The sequence below is a fragment of the Ceratotherium simum genome, chromosome 14 (assembly GCF_057802395.1).
Source record: "Ceratotherium simum simum isolate JZ-2026a chromosome 14, ASM5780239v1, whole genome shotgun sequence".
Taxonomy (NCBI): Eukaryota; Metazoa; Chordata; class Mammalia; order Perissodactyla; family Rhinocerotidae; genus Ceratotherium; species Ceratotherium simum.
Window position 1 is genome coordinate 13,370,413 of NC_141913.1, and position 19,581 is coordinate 13,389,993.

Here is a 19,581-nt window from a genome sequence, read left to right on the forward strand (position 1 = left end):
TGCCTGGGAAAGTGAGATCATTATTTAAGTCCTAAAAATAGCTTCTGCTATTTGCAGAAATGCAGGACTGTTTCAGAGTTGATCAGGAAGTGGTAGATGGTATCATTCACTTTGGGCTTCAAAAATCTGACTCTCAAAGATTCATAAGTTTAAGAAAGATCTTGAAACATTGGGAAAAAAGTTGGTTGAAAGAGTTGACATTTAGCCTACGAAGATAATTGATAATTACTGTAACAACTTTAAGTTTTATGCTGCTATTAACAAGACTATCCTTGGACAAAACCATTACCTCATTCAGTAAACAATTACTGAATGCCTTCAGAGCAGCAGACCTTTACACTCAACAGAATAGGTGAGCTAGATCTTTAACCTGGTGAGGCCAGCTTTATAGAACAGGAGTAGGACTGATAACAAGACTGCTCTTGCCCCCTGCAAGATGAAATCTTAGCACCTTGCTTTACTCTGTCGTTTATATGTTCCTGAATTCTATTCAGCAGTTTAAGCAAAGTACTTTTTTCAGGCTATAGCCATGATGTTCAAGTCTTGAGGTTGAATTGAATTTCCATTTCAACTGAAAAATCAACAGTAACATTGTTTCCACTCAGAAAAAAACTGATCTCATCTACTAAAATGAACTCTTGCAGTATCCCCCATTTCAGATAACTGCTCAAAGAACCAGCCTTCATTAGGAATAGTAAATGGTCTCCCTTGAATGAAATAAGACTTCTAATTTAGTAATAACAGTCTACATAGTAAGTGGGCTTTGCTTAAGCTAAGATGATTGCCAATAAAAAGCTAAATCATCTACTTCAACAGTGGATTTGACTGAAAAACCAGTCTCTTAAAACCAGTCTCTATGATGAAAGTCATACTCGAAACAAACCATTTCAAAAGTTTTAATGAAACCAACCTAATGGGGGCAGCATCCTTATTCATCTGCTTATGATTATATTGGCATTTGGAGTCCAGGGCCCAAGTTTTATTTGATCAAGGAGCCTTTGACCCAATGAGAGCGGGAATTGATGGTTGCTAGAGAGAGTAGACAGTGCCTAGGTTTGGGCGTCAGGCCGACCTGCATTTTAATCCCATTTTTGTTACATCATGGCTTTATAACCTTAAAGTAAGTTATTTAACCTCCCTTGACCTCTATTCATTTGTAAAATGGTAGTAATACTATTGGTTCATAATGGGAACATAATCTATTAATATATAAAGCAGCATTTTTGTGATCAAGAGCATTATGGGTTTAGAGCTAGACTTGGTTGAGTGAATTCCACCTGTTATTTGACTAGCTTTATGTCCTTGGGCAGGTCACTCTCAAGTGTCATTTTCCTCATCTGTAAAACAGGCACAATACTCTCCAAATTTGTTGTGAAAATTAGAAACACTAAAGCTAAATGGTCTGGCACACAGTAGGTATTCAAATAGTAGTTCTGTATACCAGCTACAGGGTCTGAAGTTTGGCAGTGAGAGAGAAGTTTGAAGGGAAGGCAGGATAAAAGGGCGTGTCTTTAGAGTAGAGATTCAAGCCTGTTTGTAGACAGGAAGAAGACAAACTAGAAGAAAACAATTAGTGAAACAAAATGGATCACATCCAGGAGGTAGGAAGGGATAGAACCTAGATCACATGTTGGAGGATTATCCTTAGAAAAATAAAAATGGATATTTCTCCCTCTGAAAAGAGGGAAGGAGAGGTGATGTGAGTTTAATGGTAGTTGGAGATTAAGTAAAAGACTGAGGTTAGGAGGAGGGTGCATAGTTGTTGGATAGTAAATTATCTCCAACTAGAATTTTATTATATTAAATGGTTGTTATGAGGATTTAATGAGAATATACATAAAAATGCCTGTCAGTTTGCCTGGTATCTAGTAGATGCTGAAATAGTTAATTTAGATTTCCTGAGTAGGTCCAATATACCAGACTTGTTTGTGTCTTTCTTAGGTCTTCCGTTAAGTGTACAATTTCCCTGAAACCCGGTTTTTATCCTTGCTGTCCTTAAAGGCATTGCTCGAGCTAATCCCACTGGAAGAAATGCCCAGTTTTCCCAGTGCTGCTTATCCCATTTCCACTTCCTCTTGAACTTCCAAGTCCCTATATCCTTTTATCCTAGATTTCTATGTGCCTGCTCAAATAGCAGGTGTCATGACTTCTTTTCCATATTTATCCACGTACATTTTATAGCTGTAGTGAATATACAACTTACTTTTTAGTTTAATATATCTTAAATTGTTTTTTCATAGCCACCATTTTTGTCTTGTTTTGAGTGTATTAATCTTTTTTAATCATTCTTTTTAATGACCACAATTACCTTTGACATGGATATGCCATAATTAACCATTTCCCCAGTGCTAGGTATTTAGATACTCATCTTTTCATTAATAAATACAAGTTTTTCCTTTGAATCTAGAGAGAACAGTATACCTTAGAATTATTTTTTTAAAACAGTACTATCCAATAGGATGTTCTGTGATGATAGAAATGCTCTTTGTACTGTCCAATAAGAACAGTAGCCACATGTGGCTATTGAGCACTTACAAATGTGTCTAACATAACTGAGGAACTGAATTTTAAATTTAATGTAAATTTAAATCACCACATGTGGTTAATGATGTGTTGGAAATTATAATTCTAGAAAATTAAATATGGAGATCAAACTCAAAGTACAGTCAGGCTGTCTTGGCTATGATCTTAATTAAGGTGGTCAGGGTGAGGGCTTATGGAATGGTAATAGACCATGCTTGGAAGAGCACTGTGACAAAGACCTAAGAAGCCAAAAACTTCTGATGAGTAGGAAAAAAATTATGTAAACTATTGGACCAAAGGGCAGACTGCAGCTAAAGGAAAGAGTCAATATTTTAGAACCAGGTGTGACTTCTCAGCAGTTGCTTTTCAAACTATTGAGAAAATGCATTCAGTCATGAACTGGATCTTGGGCAGTGCTACTCAGATGAGGACCACAGCATCAGGATCACCTGGGTGCTTATTAGACATGCAGATTATCGCCCCACCTTCAACCTACTGAATCTGAATATCTGGGGCTGGGGCTCAAGAATCTTTTACCAAGCCCTCCAGGTTTTTCTTATATGCGCTACTGTTTAAGAACTACTGCTGTAGAGTGCTGAACACGTGGTGCCTACTATCTAGGAATTTCTGATCAAAGATTTCTAGATTTCTGATCAAAGATTTCTAGACTATAAAAGACTGAATTATTCATTCATCTCCCCGGCATCCGGCACCCGTTCAGGCAACCAAGTCCTCAATAAAGGTTTGCTTTATTGAGTTGACTATACTCCATTATCCAGAAATCGTGCTATTCATCTATATTATTCCAAGGTGAGGGAACGGAAGGTTACAGCCACAAACAATATCTAGAACAAAACTCGAATAATGTAGCTTCGTGGTTTCCTTTGTTTTGACCAAGAACTTTAGATAATGTGTGCTCCCCTGTATGTATGTGTGTGCGAAATGCTGTCATCTCTGATGACCCAAAGGAAAGCAAATTTGAATAAAACTTTCTTGTGGTTGAAAGGAGAATGAAACAGGCCGGCCGTGGCCTGGTGAGGCCGTAAACCTTACAATTTGATAAGAAAGGAGGAGTAAATGATATAACTCGGGCTGGAGTGCAGTTTAAAAAAGAAAGGGTTTTCCAGCATTCAGGAGTCCGCCCGGCCGCCGCCCTCTTTCTTTCCCCAATATTATGTGAGACGTATCCTAAAAAATTACTTGTTTTATCTGAAGTTCAAATTTAACTAGGCGAGCTGTACTTTTCATTTGTTATATGCTAATTCTGGCAGCCACGGGTGGGCGGCTCCCGGCTCCCGGGGACCCCGACACCTGGAGGAATCGCGCCCCGCCCCGCCCCGCCCGGGTCGAATTCCAGGCCCGGCCCGGCGCCCGGCGGCCCGGGAATGCGGAAGGGCCGCGGGAACCCGCCGCGCAAGGGGGAGGAGGGCGGGGCCGCAGCCGCGCCGCAGGAGCGGATGCCGCCGCAGAGCGGACGGGCTGAGGAGGACCGCTGAGAGCGGGGCTGTGCTCGGCCCCAGCCCGCTCCTCGGCGCCCACTGCGGGCTCTGTTCCAGCCCGAGCGAGGACACCGGCCGCATCCCCCCGTCCCGAGTTGGATCCCGCCGCGCCTTCCGGTGCGCCTTCCGGCCCGCCTCTTGAGGCAGGAAGTGCCGGGCGCCGCCGCTGTCGCTCCGCAGCGCAGCGCTGTCGCCGGTCGTCTCGCGCAGAGTAGCCCTGGTTCTGGTGTCTGGCGGCGGTGAGTGGCGCTCGCCCCCGCGCGGGACACCCTTGGGCCGCACCTGTTCTCCCCCTGCCTCGCTCCAGGCAGCCCGGGCAGGGAGGGCCGGGGGCTCCGGGACCTGTCAGGTTGGGCGAGGAGGGTTAGCGAGGAGGCCCTGGCGGCGGCCGGGAAGCTCCAGGGCGGCTGAAGCCGGGCTGGGGAGACGCCCCGCTGGGAGAGCAGGCCGGGTCTCCGGCAGCGCGTCCGCCGGCCCCGCGTCACCCGGTGACTCCACACGCCGGGAGCCTCGGACCGCCCGGCGGCCCGGCTGCCAGCCCCTGCCCTCGCGGGCCCAGTCCGTGGATTAGGGTGTTGAGACCTGCTCTGTGCCGCACACGGTGCTAGATACTTTGTGGGGTACAGGAGTCTCCTGGTGCAGGGTTCTTGCCTTGGATGAAGTGTCTAAGGAAACTATTAGAGAACTGGCACTGGAGTGCATGGTTAGTGTAGGCTAAAATGTAATGATTTCCGTAGGAGTTATGTGTCTCACTGTATCTTGCATCTTGTAAAGAGTTCATTCATTTGTGTTGAATGAAGACAAGGACAAATAACAAAAATCAAGAAAGATTTCCTGAAAAAAGAATCGTGACCTCATTGAAGGCCTTGGATTCAGCCCAAGGAGGGAGAACTTAGTATTTCTAGCTGATCTGGGGTAGGAGGTAACAAGACCAAAAGCTCTCCAGATGGGAATTGTGTCATATGAAAAGGAGACAGTGGGAGGACAAGCCTGGATGGAACGGAACTGTAATGAATAATAGTTGGAAATAAGGGTAGGTAGGTAGACAAGTCGGGCCTTTTTATGGATGTCTTGAAAACTTGAGGAGAAATAAAAGGGTATGTAAGAGGCATTAGGGAGCCGTTTTGGATTCTTCACTAAGGGAGGAATATGAAGAAAGGGGCGTCTAGAGGATTAGTTTGGCAGCCTTTGTTTAAGGTGGAATCGTGTCCGTCTTTTGGTAGGAAAAGAATCATAGCATTTTAGAATTCAAAAGAACCTCATAGATTATCTTTAGTTTTATAATTGAGAAAACTGAAGCCTAGAGAGGTGAGAGAATTTGCCCAAGGTCACTTGAGGGTTGCACACAGTGCCACCCATTTTCTTTCTGAGCATTAGGTGGACCCTCCTGGACCTCATAACTAAGTGCACAGCTTTTTGTTTGTTCAGGCTCTGTTGAATGAAACAACTTCTATGATGGCTGACTCAATATTCGTTTATGCTTTAATGACACTGGGTTTGGACAAAATAAACTGCCACTTCTGGAGGACAGATTCCCAGGTGAGGGTCACTGGCATTAGGAAAGTTAAGAGGACTTAGAGCCTCTAAATGAGGCTGGTTGTCACTCAGAGATTCAGAGATACCAGATATCTGGGCATGATTTTCATTGCCAGCAACTTTGGGATCTTCCTTCCTCGTTCCACACTGTAGCTGTTCGGTGGCATTGCTTGTTACTCCCAATTAGCTATCCACATTTTCATGGTAGAGAATTTCAGCTGCCTATATGCAGGAATTTAGAGACTAGTGGTACAAGCTCTGGAGTTAGACTTCTTGAGTGCAGATCCTGGATGTAAGTTCTACCATTTTCTAGCTGCGTGGCTGCAGGCAAATTGTTTATTCTCTTTGCGCTAATTTTCTCATCTGAGAAATGGAGATAGTAACAGTACCTATATCATAAGTTGTGAGTATTAAATATGTTAAATATGTGAAATGCTTAGACCAGTGCCTAGTACATATTTAGCACTCAGTTATTGGCTATTATTAGTACTGTTTCTTCCAGGTATGGAACAAGGGGTGGCTGTAATTTTGTTAAGGATCTTTTGGGGAAGAATCCAATGGAGTTGATGCTAAACCATGGGTAGACCATAGAGAAAAGCTTTACTTTGAGTCAGATCTAGGACCTACCTTATAATCAACATATGTATTTGTAATTCTCTTTGTGATAGGAAGGAAGCATACGTATGTATTCGCTTAACTAGTGTTTATTGAACAGCTGCCATGTGTAAGGCGCTCTACTAGACCCTGCAATCCAAAGTAGAAAGGCTAAATGCCATAAAAACGTGTATGTTAATGGCATGGCAATGGAATGAATACTACTCAGCAGTAAAAAAGAACGAACCAGTGATAAACTCAACGAAATAGATGAATCTCAAAAACATTATATTGAGTGAGAGAAGTCAGGCAGATAGAGTGTACACTGTATAATTCCATTTATAAGAAGTTCAAAGACAAAACTAATCTATGGTGATAGAAATCTGAGCAGTGGTTGCATATAGGAAAGGATGATTGACTTGAAGGGAACTTTCTGGAGTGATGTTAACATTTATAACTTGATTGGGGTGGTGGTTACATGGTGTACACATGTGCAAATACTCATTTTTAAGATCTGTACATTTCACCATATATAAATTTCACTGCAATAAAGCAAAATGATGGGAGTTCAAAGGATGCAAAGTTGACTGTCAACTGGGACGATCATAAAACCCATAATGAAGAAATGGCAGCATTATAATGTATGTGGTAAATGTTACAATACATATACTTGGAAAGTTTAACTGGTGTTGAGAAAAGCTGTAAAAATTGAGTTTGGCTCTGGAAAAGAAACAATAGATGTAATTTATGGAACTGATTGTATATTTGCCTAAATATGCAACATTAAAACAATGATATGTCATTAAGTATATGAGGTTCATTTTGTGGAGTATTTTAACTTGATTATATACCAAATTCTCTTTATGATTGCTGTTTTCGGACTCTTGCTCAGGTATCCAGTCATTTGATCATCCTCAATTAGCACAAACATTAGTCTTGACCATGGTAATGACTATGGGAATCCATGAGAAATTTCTAAAGATTCTGATAAACCTTGGTGAAGAGAATTGAATCAGAAATGACCTTGGGTTTTAGCTCAAGAACTGCTCTCTGCTCTTTTGTGTTTATCTACTTTCAGGCTTCACCTTGTAGCTCTGCTCACAAGTCAACCTTGCTAAAGGAGACCTCCTAAGCATCCCGCCACTGGGCATCTCTGCTACCTTTCTCCTGTAGCTTGGCTAAAACTTGAACTCTTTATCTTCCCTTTGCTCACAAAACCGGCTCTTCCTCCCTCCCAATTACCTCATTTTTGAGTGGTAACTTTATGCTGCCAGTTTTTCAACCAGTGCTTAAGAAAAGCACAGTCATTCAAGGACAGAGCTTTGAAGGAAACTCTAATTAGGAAGCAAAAAGAACTAGCAAATCAGCATAGGAATCAGCCAGAAGAATAGGATAGTGGTGATGGGAATGTTGAGGAAAGGGTGACTCTGTTGCAGTTAAAAAAGGAATCGTCAGAACTTGGAGAGAGATTGAATAGAAGGAATTAAAATTTTCTAACCAGGAATAGAAAATTCCCTATCCAATGCAAACTTGACTGTGGCCCCTTCGAGCTTTTTAAAATTCTTTGGCTATAATTCTGAAATAAATGCATTGCCCTATTTTACTATTAAAGAGGCCAAAGAAACATAGCGGCTTTTTAGTTTTCTGTTGCTATGTAACAATTACCCCCAAAACTTAGCACCTTAAAAAAAAACAATGAACAGTTTATGAGGCTCAGGAATTCTGGGGCAGCTTAGCTGGGTGGTTCTGGCTGAGGTCTCATGAGGTTGCAGTCCAGATGTCAGCCAGGTTTGCAATCGTTTGAAGGAAGATCAACCTCCAAGATGGCTGACCCACATGGCTGGCAAGTTGGTGCTAGCTGTTGCAATAGGCCTCACTTCCCTGCCACGTGGAGCTCTCTGTAGGGCTGTGTATGTAGTGTCCGCATGACCTGGTGCTGGCTTCCCCCAGATTGAGTGATCGGAGAGAGAGCAAGGCAGCAGCTGCAATGTCTGTTATGACAAAGTGGCACACCATCATTTTCTTAATATCCTGTTGGTTATGAGGGTAGAAGAATATGCCACCCCAAAATATGCCACTTTGGCATAAAGATTATTTTGAGCTGAAGGCAATTGAGAAGAAGCAGACACAAGCAAAGCTCTCTGCCTCCCTCTGTTTGCCTAAAAGTGGGATGTAAATTTACAAAGGTGTCCTTCCTTTCCTCTCTACCAGGAAGGACAAAGGTTGCCCTCTTGAGACAACTTTAGACTCTTATAAATGGAGAAGGTGCTGACTTATGTGTACATGACAAGCCTTACCCTTGTTTACTGTGTTTTTCCTAGTAACCTTCCATAACTAACCTCTCCCCTTCACACACACCTATCTTTTTTTGGCTTCAGCTGAAGATGATATTTAAGCTGGAGGTCTAAACCGCCTCTGAGAGTTGGCTTTTCCCTGGGTATCTCCCGTGTATACGTGAGGTATACATGTTAATAAACTTCTGTTTGTTTTTCTCTTGTTAATCTGTTTTACAAAGATGTCAGCCAAGAACTCAGAAGGGTAGAAGGAAAATTATTTTACCTCCCCTGTGGTTTCACAGATCAACCCTTTTCACTGTTGCAGGGGACTACGCAAGGGCACGGGAAGTGTTGAAGGCTGTCTTAGAGCCTGGCTGCCACCATAGCCAAGGAACAAGCTCAGATGCTCTCAGGGGCCAGGCGGCTAGATAAAGAAACACCAGCTGTGACAGGAAGTTGTTGGGAGTAGTGGGGATTGCTCACTGAGTACTCATTATCTACGGTAGTTCGGGAATGCTGGTCAAGTGATTCCTTATCATAGTTTTTCAAGATGTCTGAAACTTGTTTTTATTAAAGTAAAACAGTCAGTGTTTTTGAATGTTGGCAAACTAACTCAATTATTTAAAAAGGCATTTGACAGGGCATGGTGGGGGACTAAACGAACCTCCCTACAGACTGCATATAGTTTGGTAGCTGCCCGTTTGTGACTTCTGATCTATTTAACTCTGTTATTTTATAGATGAGGAAAATGAGGCCCAGGAAAGCTAAAATAACCACAGGTTGAATAGCTTGTAAATGATAGAACTGAAATTAGAATCCAGGTCTCCAGCATCTCCATTAAACCATAATGACCAAATTTTAAAAACTAAAAGGAACTAAATGCATAAACAGCCAATGCCTTGTAAGTGATTCTAAACCTTCACTGTACATTGGAATCACCTGGTGCATTTTTTAAACTTCCAAAGTGATTCTAATACGCAGCCAACATTGAAACTGAAAGGTTAACTGCTGTGAGAGCTATATTTACTTGCCACATGGTCACAGCAATTAGCTGACTTAAGATACTTAAAGGAAGAAACCTCAAAGGAATGTTGAGGAAGTCACAGGTAGCTGACAGAATATGCTCCCTGAGCATCTTTCCCAGGCTTCTGATAAAGCCATATAGGCTAGATGAAGTTCACAAGCAGTTTCTGCTTATTAATGATTGTGTTGCCCATGTTTTGATTTGCATATGAGTATTGCAGGTGATTTCGCAAACATTTAGATTATTACCTAAATATGTTGACACCACAACCACCTATAATACCAGTAATCCTACATCTGTACCCTTCTTGTAACCTCTATGAACACTACATATAACCTTAGTTCACTCTGTATTAGAAATTTACAAAAATAATAAAATAAAAATTTTGAAGAAGAATGAACGTTCTACTGCTCTTGAGGGTTATTCATTACATTATGTGCTATGTTCTGTATGGATATTTTCTGTATCTATAGTTTAAAGGTAGAGTTTGGTTGTTGTTTTTTTCTTTAACATTTATATGTTAAACATCAATTTGACAGCCCTAAGTAAAGGTTACAAGCCTTTACCTATCATGTCAAACCAAGACCATGACGAATAGAGAATATTGCCACTTGATTAAACCCAAAGCAGGGCTGCTACATTGCACAATTCCAGGGAGTGCCATTCATATTTTATTCTCTTCTCATTCCACTATGCAGTTCTGTTCTGTACATTGGCTTCCCCAGCATAGTTTGAATTTATTTGAAAACTCAGTTGGTCTGGGATTTGAATTTAGAGGACAGTAGCTGCTCAGAAATCAGTGTTGGATTACATTCGTAGTATTGAAAGTTTTTAGAAGTTTTGTGGTAAACTCAAAATAGAAGAACATTTAGTACAAAGTAGAAAATATATAGATAGAAATAACCTTTAACAAATGGAGTTTGAATTCTGGCTCTGCCACTTGGGCAAGTTATTTAACATCTTTGATCTTTAGTTTCTTCGTTTGTAAAGCAGGCATGTTAAATTTAATGCACATAATGTGCCTAGCACATGAATCACTCAATAAATAGTAGTAGCCGTAAGTTGAGTAGACCTTTAATTTTTAATTCTCTCTCAGGTCCTAAGGCTGTTGCAAGAACAAAGTACACAAGGTAAGAAACTGCATGGTGCCTTGGGTACATACAAGCAGCGTGGTGTTACTGAAGGAAAACTACGAAGCAGAGACTGGCTAGGGATAAAGCTGGAAAGTCATTCTAGATTAGGAAAAGAGAACCTTGTGTGCCGTGTTTAAGACCTTGTACTTTGTCCTATAGGCAGTGGAAAGCCAAAGAAGATTTTTAAGAAGGGAATGATAAGGTCATATTCATGTTTTAGACACCTCTGGCTGGAATATAAAGGGTAGTTTAGAGGGGACCAAGAAACAAGGATCTTGGTTAGTTGGCCATAGAAATATTCTACCCAGAGATGATGAGGACCCAGCTTAGGGTGGTGGCAGAGGGATGAGGAAGATGAGCAATCTGAGAAATATTGAAAAGGCAGGGCTTGATTCATCAGGGAGAGGGATGAGTCAGGGATGAATCCTAGGTTTCTGGCTTGGTGAGTGGGTAAATGATGGTGCTGTCAACTGAGAAAAAACAGAAAGATGAGAAAGTTTAGGAGGGAGAAGATAATGAATTCAGTTTTCAACACATTGGTTATGAGTGTCTGTGGGATATCCAAATGGGTGCCTTTCACAGGATATTTTGAGTCTGCAGCTCAAGGGAAATGTCAGGCATGGAGATAAAGACTTGGGAGTCATAGGTGTTGTCAAAACAGTGCGAGTTGATGAGATCATCCAAGGAAAGCAAAGAGTGAAAAGGACTTTAATAAGCCATGGACCTAGGCTAGAATACTGGGAAACATGAATATTTAGGTGAGTGGAGGAGATAAAAGCCTGACAAGAAAATGGTGGAGGACCAGTCATAGAAATCGAACTGAGAGTAAATTGGTGTCACCAAGTCAAATACAGCATTTTATATAAACCAGTCTTTCCTAAAGAAGCGTTTAAGAGTCTCCCTCACTGTTATTGTTCACCAAGGCCTATAATTGTGGAGGCTCTGAAGCAAAGAGGGATAAAATGGTGTCAGATACAGCAGAGTGTTCCAAGGAGATTTAGACTGCATTTGGCAAGTTGAAAGCAGTTACAGGAGAGAAAAGAAAGCCAGATTGTGGTGGGTTGAAAGTGAGTGGGAAGTGAGAAAGTAGAGAAAGCCAAGACATTTATCTCAGATGGTAAGGAGAAAGAGGATGGTAGTTTCTTTTGGAGCCAGAGCTCTCTTCAATTTGATTATTTTGATACAACTTTGCCTCACTTTTCAGCTGGTATTTTATTATCAGATGATAGTTTATTTTATGTGTGTATATGTATAGTTTTTATAGGTACCATATACATATGCACTGTTTTTAAATGAAGTGCAGAGAAAACAAACTTTTTTTAAAAGGAAATTATGGTTTTATTACGTTGAGCTGTATCTGTTCTGTAACATATTTTGATTAGAGCCAGTTAGTGAATTGCACTTGATTATCTTCTACCAACCTTCATTCCCTGTTTCCTTCACTTGGGAGGTCAGACTTGCCTCACCATCTAATTGCTTTTCTAGCCTTACAGGGCTCTCTCCCCATTCTCTCGCACAGTCGTTTCCCCTAATAAAAAGCCTTGCATGTTTAATCCCATCTTGGTATCAGATTCTTGGAGAACTCCAGCTAAGCTTCAAAAATGTTTAAATATGATATACTTTTGGGTTAGCCATTGGGTTAGCATGATACAATTGACAGATCATTTTTTAAAAAATAAAGATATATTCTTCGGGAGGTTTTTCTAAATGATTTTGTTAAAAACATAATTTGCTGATACTGAGAGATAGAACTAATTCTGCCTACAAATTTACTGCCTTTTATACCTATTGTGTCTTGAAGAAATAGAATCATAGAATTTTTAGCATGAGAAAGAATTTTAATCCAACAGTTTTGGAATGTGAAAAAGAATTAAAGTATAGTTAAGTGCCTTGCTAGTGGGCTATATTCTGTCTGTGATTTAACCTTCAGTATAGCTAAGGTTAAATAACAAGCTAACTCACCGGAAGGAGAAGAAAATTAACATTTATTCAGGACAAGTATCTGGCGAGGGGAAGGAGTTGGAATGTTCGAGTAAGGGCTCGATAGTTGGCGTACTGCAAAACTACACCACTAAGCCAAACTTCGGAACACCCAATGGGGTATTTTTTAGGTTGAAGAAAGAGAAGTAAACAATGTAGATTAAAAATCTTAAGACTCCAATCTAGTCCTGGAGACCTACGTCCAAAATTCCCTTGCTCAGCTACTGCACCAGCTAGTCATCTGCTTTTACACTATGGGGCTGCAGAGTTAGAGAATAGTCCCCAAGACCACCCTCATTTCTGACATCAATTGCAAATTTAGGTTCCAAGATGACCCTCAGGTTCAGTAATTCACTAGGACTCACAGAACTCACTGAAAGCTGTTATACCCATGGTTATGGTTTATTACAGTAAAAAAATTCAGATTAAAATCAGCCAAGGGAAGAGATGCATGGTGCAGAGTCCAGGAGGGTTCCAAATGCATATCTTCCAGTTGTCCTCTCCCGTAGACAGTATTGACTCCTCCTGACAACAAGATGGGACAGTATGCATGGAGTATTGCCAACTGGGGAAACTCACTTGATCCTTGATATCCATAGTTTTTATTGGGGCTCCATCACATAGATACTGTCGATTGCTCCATGGCTGACCTCAGTCTCCAGCCCCTCTAGAGGTCAAGCAGATAACACATGACCCAAAGTCCCCATGACAAATCACATTGTTAGACTATCTGGTTGACCCAAGACTCCAGATATCGGGCAGGACATTCCAGACACTTACAGATTACCTCCTAGGAGCAGAGGACAAAGGCCAGATCTCTCTTTGGGCAAAATTAAATTCTTTACTACACAGGGGCTATTGATTTTTTTTTTTTTAACCTAGGTAGTACCTATCTTGTAGGGCAGTTGTGAAGATTCAATAAGACGTTGGATCAAAAAATTACTCTGGTGTCCATGGGTTTTCTCCACCACTAGTAATGGTGGAGCTGAGATTCAAACTCAGGACTTTCTAACTCCAAAGCTGATAGTATTCTTGTGTTGTATTGACTTACATGATTTAAAATTGCAAATAAAAAATGGAAGGAAAAGTGTCCATTCTGTTTGACATTTAAATTATGGGTGACTTTCAGTAGAGTTGGAGGCTATCACCAAAGCTGTGTTATAGAGAATTGAGGAGCGATTGGGAAGATAAGAAAATGGAGACAGTTGAGTATTAGACTGCTGTTCTGAAAGTTTTGTCAAGGGAAAGGGGGAAATGAGGATGTAGCTAGAAGGGTTGCAAGATTAAAGAGTGGATTTTGATGATTTTTTTTTAGACGAGAGCCTTTTGAACATGTACCATACAGTGACTATACTAGTCTCTTTGGTGTATCTTATCTCATTTAATTCTTACTTGCATTGAAGTAGATACTGTGTTATGCTGTAAAAGAATCAAGTGAACTTCCCTGGTTTTCAAACTATATTTTGAAAAAACCAAGGCTCAAAGAGGTTATGCAATATTGGTAGTAAAATGGAAGTAAAAAGAGTACCTACTGCATAGGATTGTTGTGAGGATTAAATGGGACAATCCTCATAAAAGTAGATGTCAGGTTTGGAGCCTTCTCTTTAGGGGAACCCCGTGCTTTCATAACAGTGCTTGGCACCTAGTAAGCATTCAGTTAATGCTAGCTATTGTTACATACTTTAAAATTAATTCCCACTTAATAAAAATAGATTTCATGAAATTTGGAGGGAAGCTACATCAATAATTTCTATTGTTTCTTAATTTTTTTTAAAACTGCTTTTTCTAGCCATTTAATTGTCACATTGGAAATAAAGTTTAAATGTACATTTGTTCCTACCCAAATGAAGTAATAATTCTACATTAAGATATTTTTTCTCACTAACTTTAGGTGTTATGAGTTCTTTTTTTGCTTTATATTCTTTTCTTTTTAACTCTAGAATTAAACAGCCACCATGTCGAGCAAAAAGGCAAAGACCAAGACCAAGAAGCGCCCCCAGCGCGCAACATCCAATGTGTTCGCCATGTTTGACCAGTCACAGATTCAGGAGTTCAAGGAGGCCTTCAACATGATTGATCAGAACAGAGATGGTTTCATTGACAAGGAAGATTTGCATGATATGCTTGCTTCTCTAGGTAATCTTTTATATATATATATATTTTTGTGTGTGTGTGTGTGTGTGAGGAAGATTAGACCTGAGCTAACATCTGTTGCCAATCCTCCTCTTTTTTTTTTTTTTTTTTTTTGCTGAGGAAGACTGGCCCTGAGCTAACATCCGTGCCCATCTTCCTCTGCCTTATATGGGATGCCGCCACAGCATGGCCTGACAAGCCGTGCGTCGGTGCGTGCCCGGACTCCGAATTGGGGCCAGCCCGCTTCCCCAAAATAATAATTCAGTGTTATATGAATTATTTTTTGTGTGATATACAAATACTCCTCTCCTTGTCTCAAAGGCCTGTTGAGAGATGTCTGAGTGGGAGGTGCCATCTTGGGGCTTGGCCACTCGTAATAGGATAAGCCTGCAGGGGTGGGGACCTGGCAGGTACTATGGCCAGGCAGGCTTCTGTTCCTGTTAGCTAAAGTCTACTAGGTGAACAGCCAGCAGATGGCTAAGTGGCAAAATATCAGAATTTTAAACAAAAAGTGTAGCTAATAATATAGTGTAGTTAGTAATAAAGGTTGAGGAGAGGTTATAGACAAGAAGTGACAATAATAAATGAACAGGAGGAAGGACAGTGCTGTTGGAAGAGGGAACATAGGGAAGGGGGCTTGCAGAATTTTATTTATAATTTTTTTTTATAATTAAAAGAAAATGTAAAGATACAAGATTTACAGAAAACATAAACTGCCCTTTGTTATTTTGGTTATATGGGTGTTAATTTATTATTCCTTGTATGATTTTTTGTGGTTTGTTTTGATCTTAAAAAGAAGGAAGGGAGGGAAGGTCCTCCATGTTCTGCCCCGAGTCAGCGCGGATTTTACAGTTGGGAAGAAGGGAATGGCAAGCCCAGGAGTTCTCCATAGGCCAGAGTGACTGGGCGGGCAAGTGGGCCTGGGTCAGGGTGGCCTACACTTCGGCTCTGCACTCTGGACTGTTCTTATGCTTGACTGTCAGCCAGAAAGGGCAGTTCAAGGGCCAGAGGGCAATGAGAGAGAAGTTATTTTTTTCTTTTAGTAACCGCAACATGATTTTGTTCCTCTTTTATCTTATTTTTACTTTTTCTCCTAACATATTATTTTGAAAAGTTTTAAGCCTACAAAAAATTGAAAGAACAGTATAGTGAACATGCGTACATTCTTTACCTGGACTCACCGTTTGTTAACCTTTTCCAACATTTTCTTTATTCGGAGTGAGAGTAGAATCAAGATACTGATCTAATTTGTTGACTTACAGGTGGGTTGGATCTCCAGTGTTTTTCACACCCAGAGAAGCTAACTGAGTGTACTCTTTTGGGCAGGTCACTACTAAAGAAGGCCACTGAGGAAAATTGAGGGACTTGGTTGTGTTACAAAGATTGAACACTCAGGCCTGTACCCTGCTCATAGTAGCTGCTCAGTTTTTGTTGGATGTATGAGGGACGGTAGGGTAAGAGGCTGACTTGGGGGCCTTCCATTTTGGGGAACCTATGCCTTTAAAGATATGTATTTACTTTTCAAATCAACAGTTGATAGTAGATGCCTTGAATGGGTCCATTTAGGTGCTTAGCCTAAACCAGTTCATTTTAAATTGCTCTATCTTTTTTGTGCCCATGTTCTCTTGACACATTTGGGTTACACTTTTTCCCCCCAAAAATTGCTGCAAGAGAGTTGTTTTAAATCTGAAGGTAGAAAAGTAGATCTTTTTAGCTACTTTCACTTATTCAGTGAATCTTGAGATTAATTTTTTGCTGATTTTTGTATTGGTATTTGAATAGGTGTAATGAGTAAGGATTGTAATGCAATAAGACAGATGCCAACTTGACATTTAAATTTCGCCCAAATTCCCAGGGTTAAAACTTATATGTGAACCGTAATTCTAGATTTGCCTATCATTAGTACTTAGTTGGGTATAATGTTGAGATACTTCATTAGATGTGACTATCTAACTTATAGATGTTCTTTTCATGGAGAATCATACAAACTTAATGTTGGAAGGAACTTTTCAGATACCAAGTGTAACCTGCATTTTACAGATAAAAAAAATTAAACCATAGACAGCTGCTACCTTCTCCCAGGTCACACAGCCAGTGGCAGAACTGGGATTCAAACCCACTATTCCAGACCCTTTGTTTGGTGCTGTTTTTCCTACACCATGGGGACCTCACAAATGCCTGGACAAAGAGGAGCCCTTTATTATTCCCACCATGTCTGGCCATTCCAGGGGAATTTCTCCCAAATTCGAGGGAAAGGGCGTCCCCTCACCACTGTTGGAACTGAGATTAAGATTTCCTATTATGAACAATACTACACAAGACTGCAGTTCAGTGACATGAGTAAACAGCATTTGGGGATGTCTGGCAACCGAATAGTAGTATATAATATTGTTCAAAATGAGCTCCCAATTCTAAACCAATCTAATAGTTGTAGCTTAAATGACCAACTTATAAATAAAATTTTTGAAACTCATAATTCGAGTAGTAGTACAATTGGAAATATGAATATTTAGATTTTTTAAATAACTGGTATTGAAATGGCAGTTGGGCCTTTAATGTTATCAACATTCAAGATGTAATAATTTGGCATTGCCTGGTTCATAGTTTCAGGTGTTTGTTTTGTTTTTAATGAAAAATAGTGAAGGAAAAGTTACAGAAAGTATCAGTGAATGAACATTCAACCTAAGCCCAGCATGCGTTTTTATAATGATACATCAAAGATTTTTTACATTGTCAGCAATTGTCTTTTTAAATTTTCTTAATGCAAGTTAATTGAAAAATTAGTTTCAGGTGATGATGGTGTAACTTTAAAAATATGTTAGGGAGCACAACAATAACAAAATAATTATTTATTGAAATTAGTTCTTTGTCCGTAAATGTTAAAATGTAAAATCTTACAGGGAAGAATCCAACTGATGCATACCTCGATGCCATGATGAATGAGGCTCCGGGGCCCATAAATTTCACCATGTTCCTCACAATGTTTGGTGAGAAGTTAAATGGCACAGATCCAGAAGATGTCATCAGAAATGCTTTTGCTTGCTTTGATGAAGAAGCAACTGGTGAGTGCTCTTTGTTTATGCCCAGCATCATTGCAGACTATGCGAAACACTTTTTAGGAAATGAAAAAGATTAGTAAAATACAAATTTTTAAAGAATGAATAAAGGGAAACTGTCATTAACAATAGGACAGTATGACCAAGAATGGCTAAGACACAGGTATATAGGTCATAAAACTCTAGTTTGTGGTATTAATCTTTAAATTTGGTTCTGAGCTTCCTGAAAGCCAAAGGGAGAATTGTCTATTAAATAGTCTTTTAAACAATGAAAACCACTTCTTCAAGAGACTTTAAATCAAAAAGTGTAGTTAACTAACTTGAACAATTAAAATCTTAGAGGTTTTTTTTCTCATTTTAAAATGTGTAAAGCCTAACTGTTCACTTTTCTTACTCTTCTCATTTTCCCCTTTTCTTCTACATTAACCCTCTACTCAGCCACCCGCATCACCTCCTCAGATATACCTTGCACCGTCCTCCTTCCTGCTTCCTCATCTCTACCTGTCAAAACTGCACCATCCTTCATGCACATTTGCTCTTGGCAGCACTGCCCTTTTTTCTGGGCAGCTACCTTTTTTTTTTCCTTCATCTCTCTGAAATACAGGGTTTTTTTTTTCTCCTCTACAAAACACTTGCTCCAAATTAATTTTGTAAGCATATAACCTATTAACTGAACTTTTAAAATGATTTCATCTAATATTAATGAACTCTACAAGTAATAGGAAAACATAATGATATAGTTACATATGGCCTTAGTTCACTGATTTAATTTGTTCATGTAAATATGGATATTCTGAAATATTTTGTAAGGTTAACCTTGTTTAGAAATGAACCATTAAAGTGCCTGGAAGTATTCATGACTGCCTTCTTTCTACTGCCTTCCAGGCACCATTCAGGAAGATTACCTGAGAGAGCTGCTGACAACAATGGGAGATCGGTTTACAGACGAGGAAGTGGATGAGCTGTACAGAGAAGCACCTATTGACAAGAAGGGAAATTTCAATTACATTGAGTTCACGCGCATCCTTAAACATGGAGCAAAAGACAAAGATGATTGAAAGAACTTTAGCTAAAACCTTCCATTTACTTTATCTTACTCTGTTTTATTTCCCAGACATTTTCCCCCACCCTTATATAGACCTGTTGCATGCAGCTTAGTTTCACAGCTTTGCCTCTTTTTTTGGATGTATTTATTCTAGACCTTTCTGCCAGTTAGCACTTGTATAATCAGACTGCAAATGGGGATGAGGTTGTAAATTGTATTGAAAAAGAGATTGCGAATAAAAATCAACAAATGTGAAAGCCCAGGAAAATATATCCGGTATTTCTGGTTTTGCTGGATTTTTACATTTTTATATAATAAAAATGCTATTTTGAAATAAAGATTATGCTGACTCAAATGGAATATAAGGGAAAGTTAAACAAATAAGTTCTAGTTTGGGGGTAGTCCTTTTTTTTTTTCAGATTTTCAACTTCATATAATTCAAGTTTCATGGTAAAACTGATTTTTCACATATATTGGACAGTGTTCTTCAGAACTTTTACATACAAGTTAACAATTATGCAGTAAAAGCTATTTGTGCCTTTGTTTTTTTCATACTTCTAGTAAGTCGGATGTTTACACTATTGAATGATAAATGTGAAATGTATCTGAGAAAACATTCAACATTTTATTGATCTAAAAGTCTAAGATGATGAGGCAAAATTCTGAAGAAAAGACTAGTTATTATTGAATATTTACTGTGGGTAAAGCGTCGCAAAGACGATTTTCATTGAGTCATCCAACAACCTTGTGAGACAGATTGGTATCAGCCCTGTATTTCAAGT

General features: G+C 39.8%; 1 protein-coding gene across 2 annotated transcripts; it reads left to right on the forward strand.

The window, feature by feature from the left end:
* The first annotated feature begins 3,996 nt into the window (after nt 1–3,996).
* Nucleotides 3,997–19,154, forward strand: LOC101403368 (myosin regulatory light chain 12B). Of its 2 annotated transcripts, XM_087439060.1 has the most exons (5): nt 3,997–4,261; nt 10,549–10,582; nt 14,506–14,701; nt 17,599–17,760; nt 18,640–19,154. In XM_087439060.1, the coding sequence occupies exons 3-5, from the start codon at nt 14,521–14,523 to the stop codon at nt 18,810–18,812; spliced, it is 516 nt and encodes a 171-aa protein (XP_087295186.1). In that variant the 5' UTR covers nt 3,997–4,261; nt 10,549–10,582; nt 14,506–14,520; the 3' UTR covers nt 18,813–19,154. The 2 variants fall into 2 exon arrangements, with proteins under 2 accessions (XP_087295186.1, XP_004421071.1); XM_004421014.3 differs by lacking the exon at nt 10,549–10,582.
* Nucleotides 19,155–19,581: the final 427 nt, after the last annotated feature.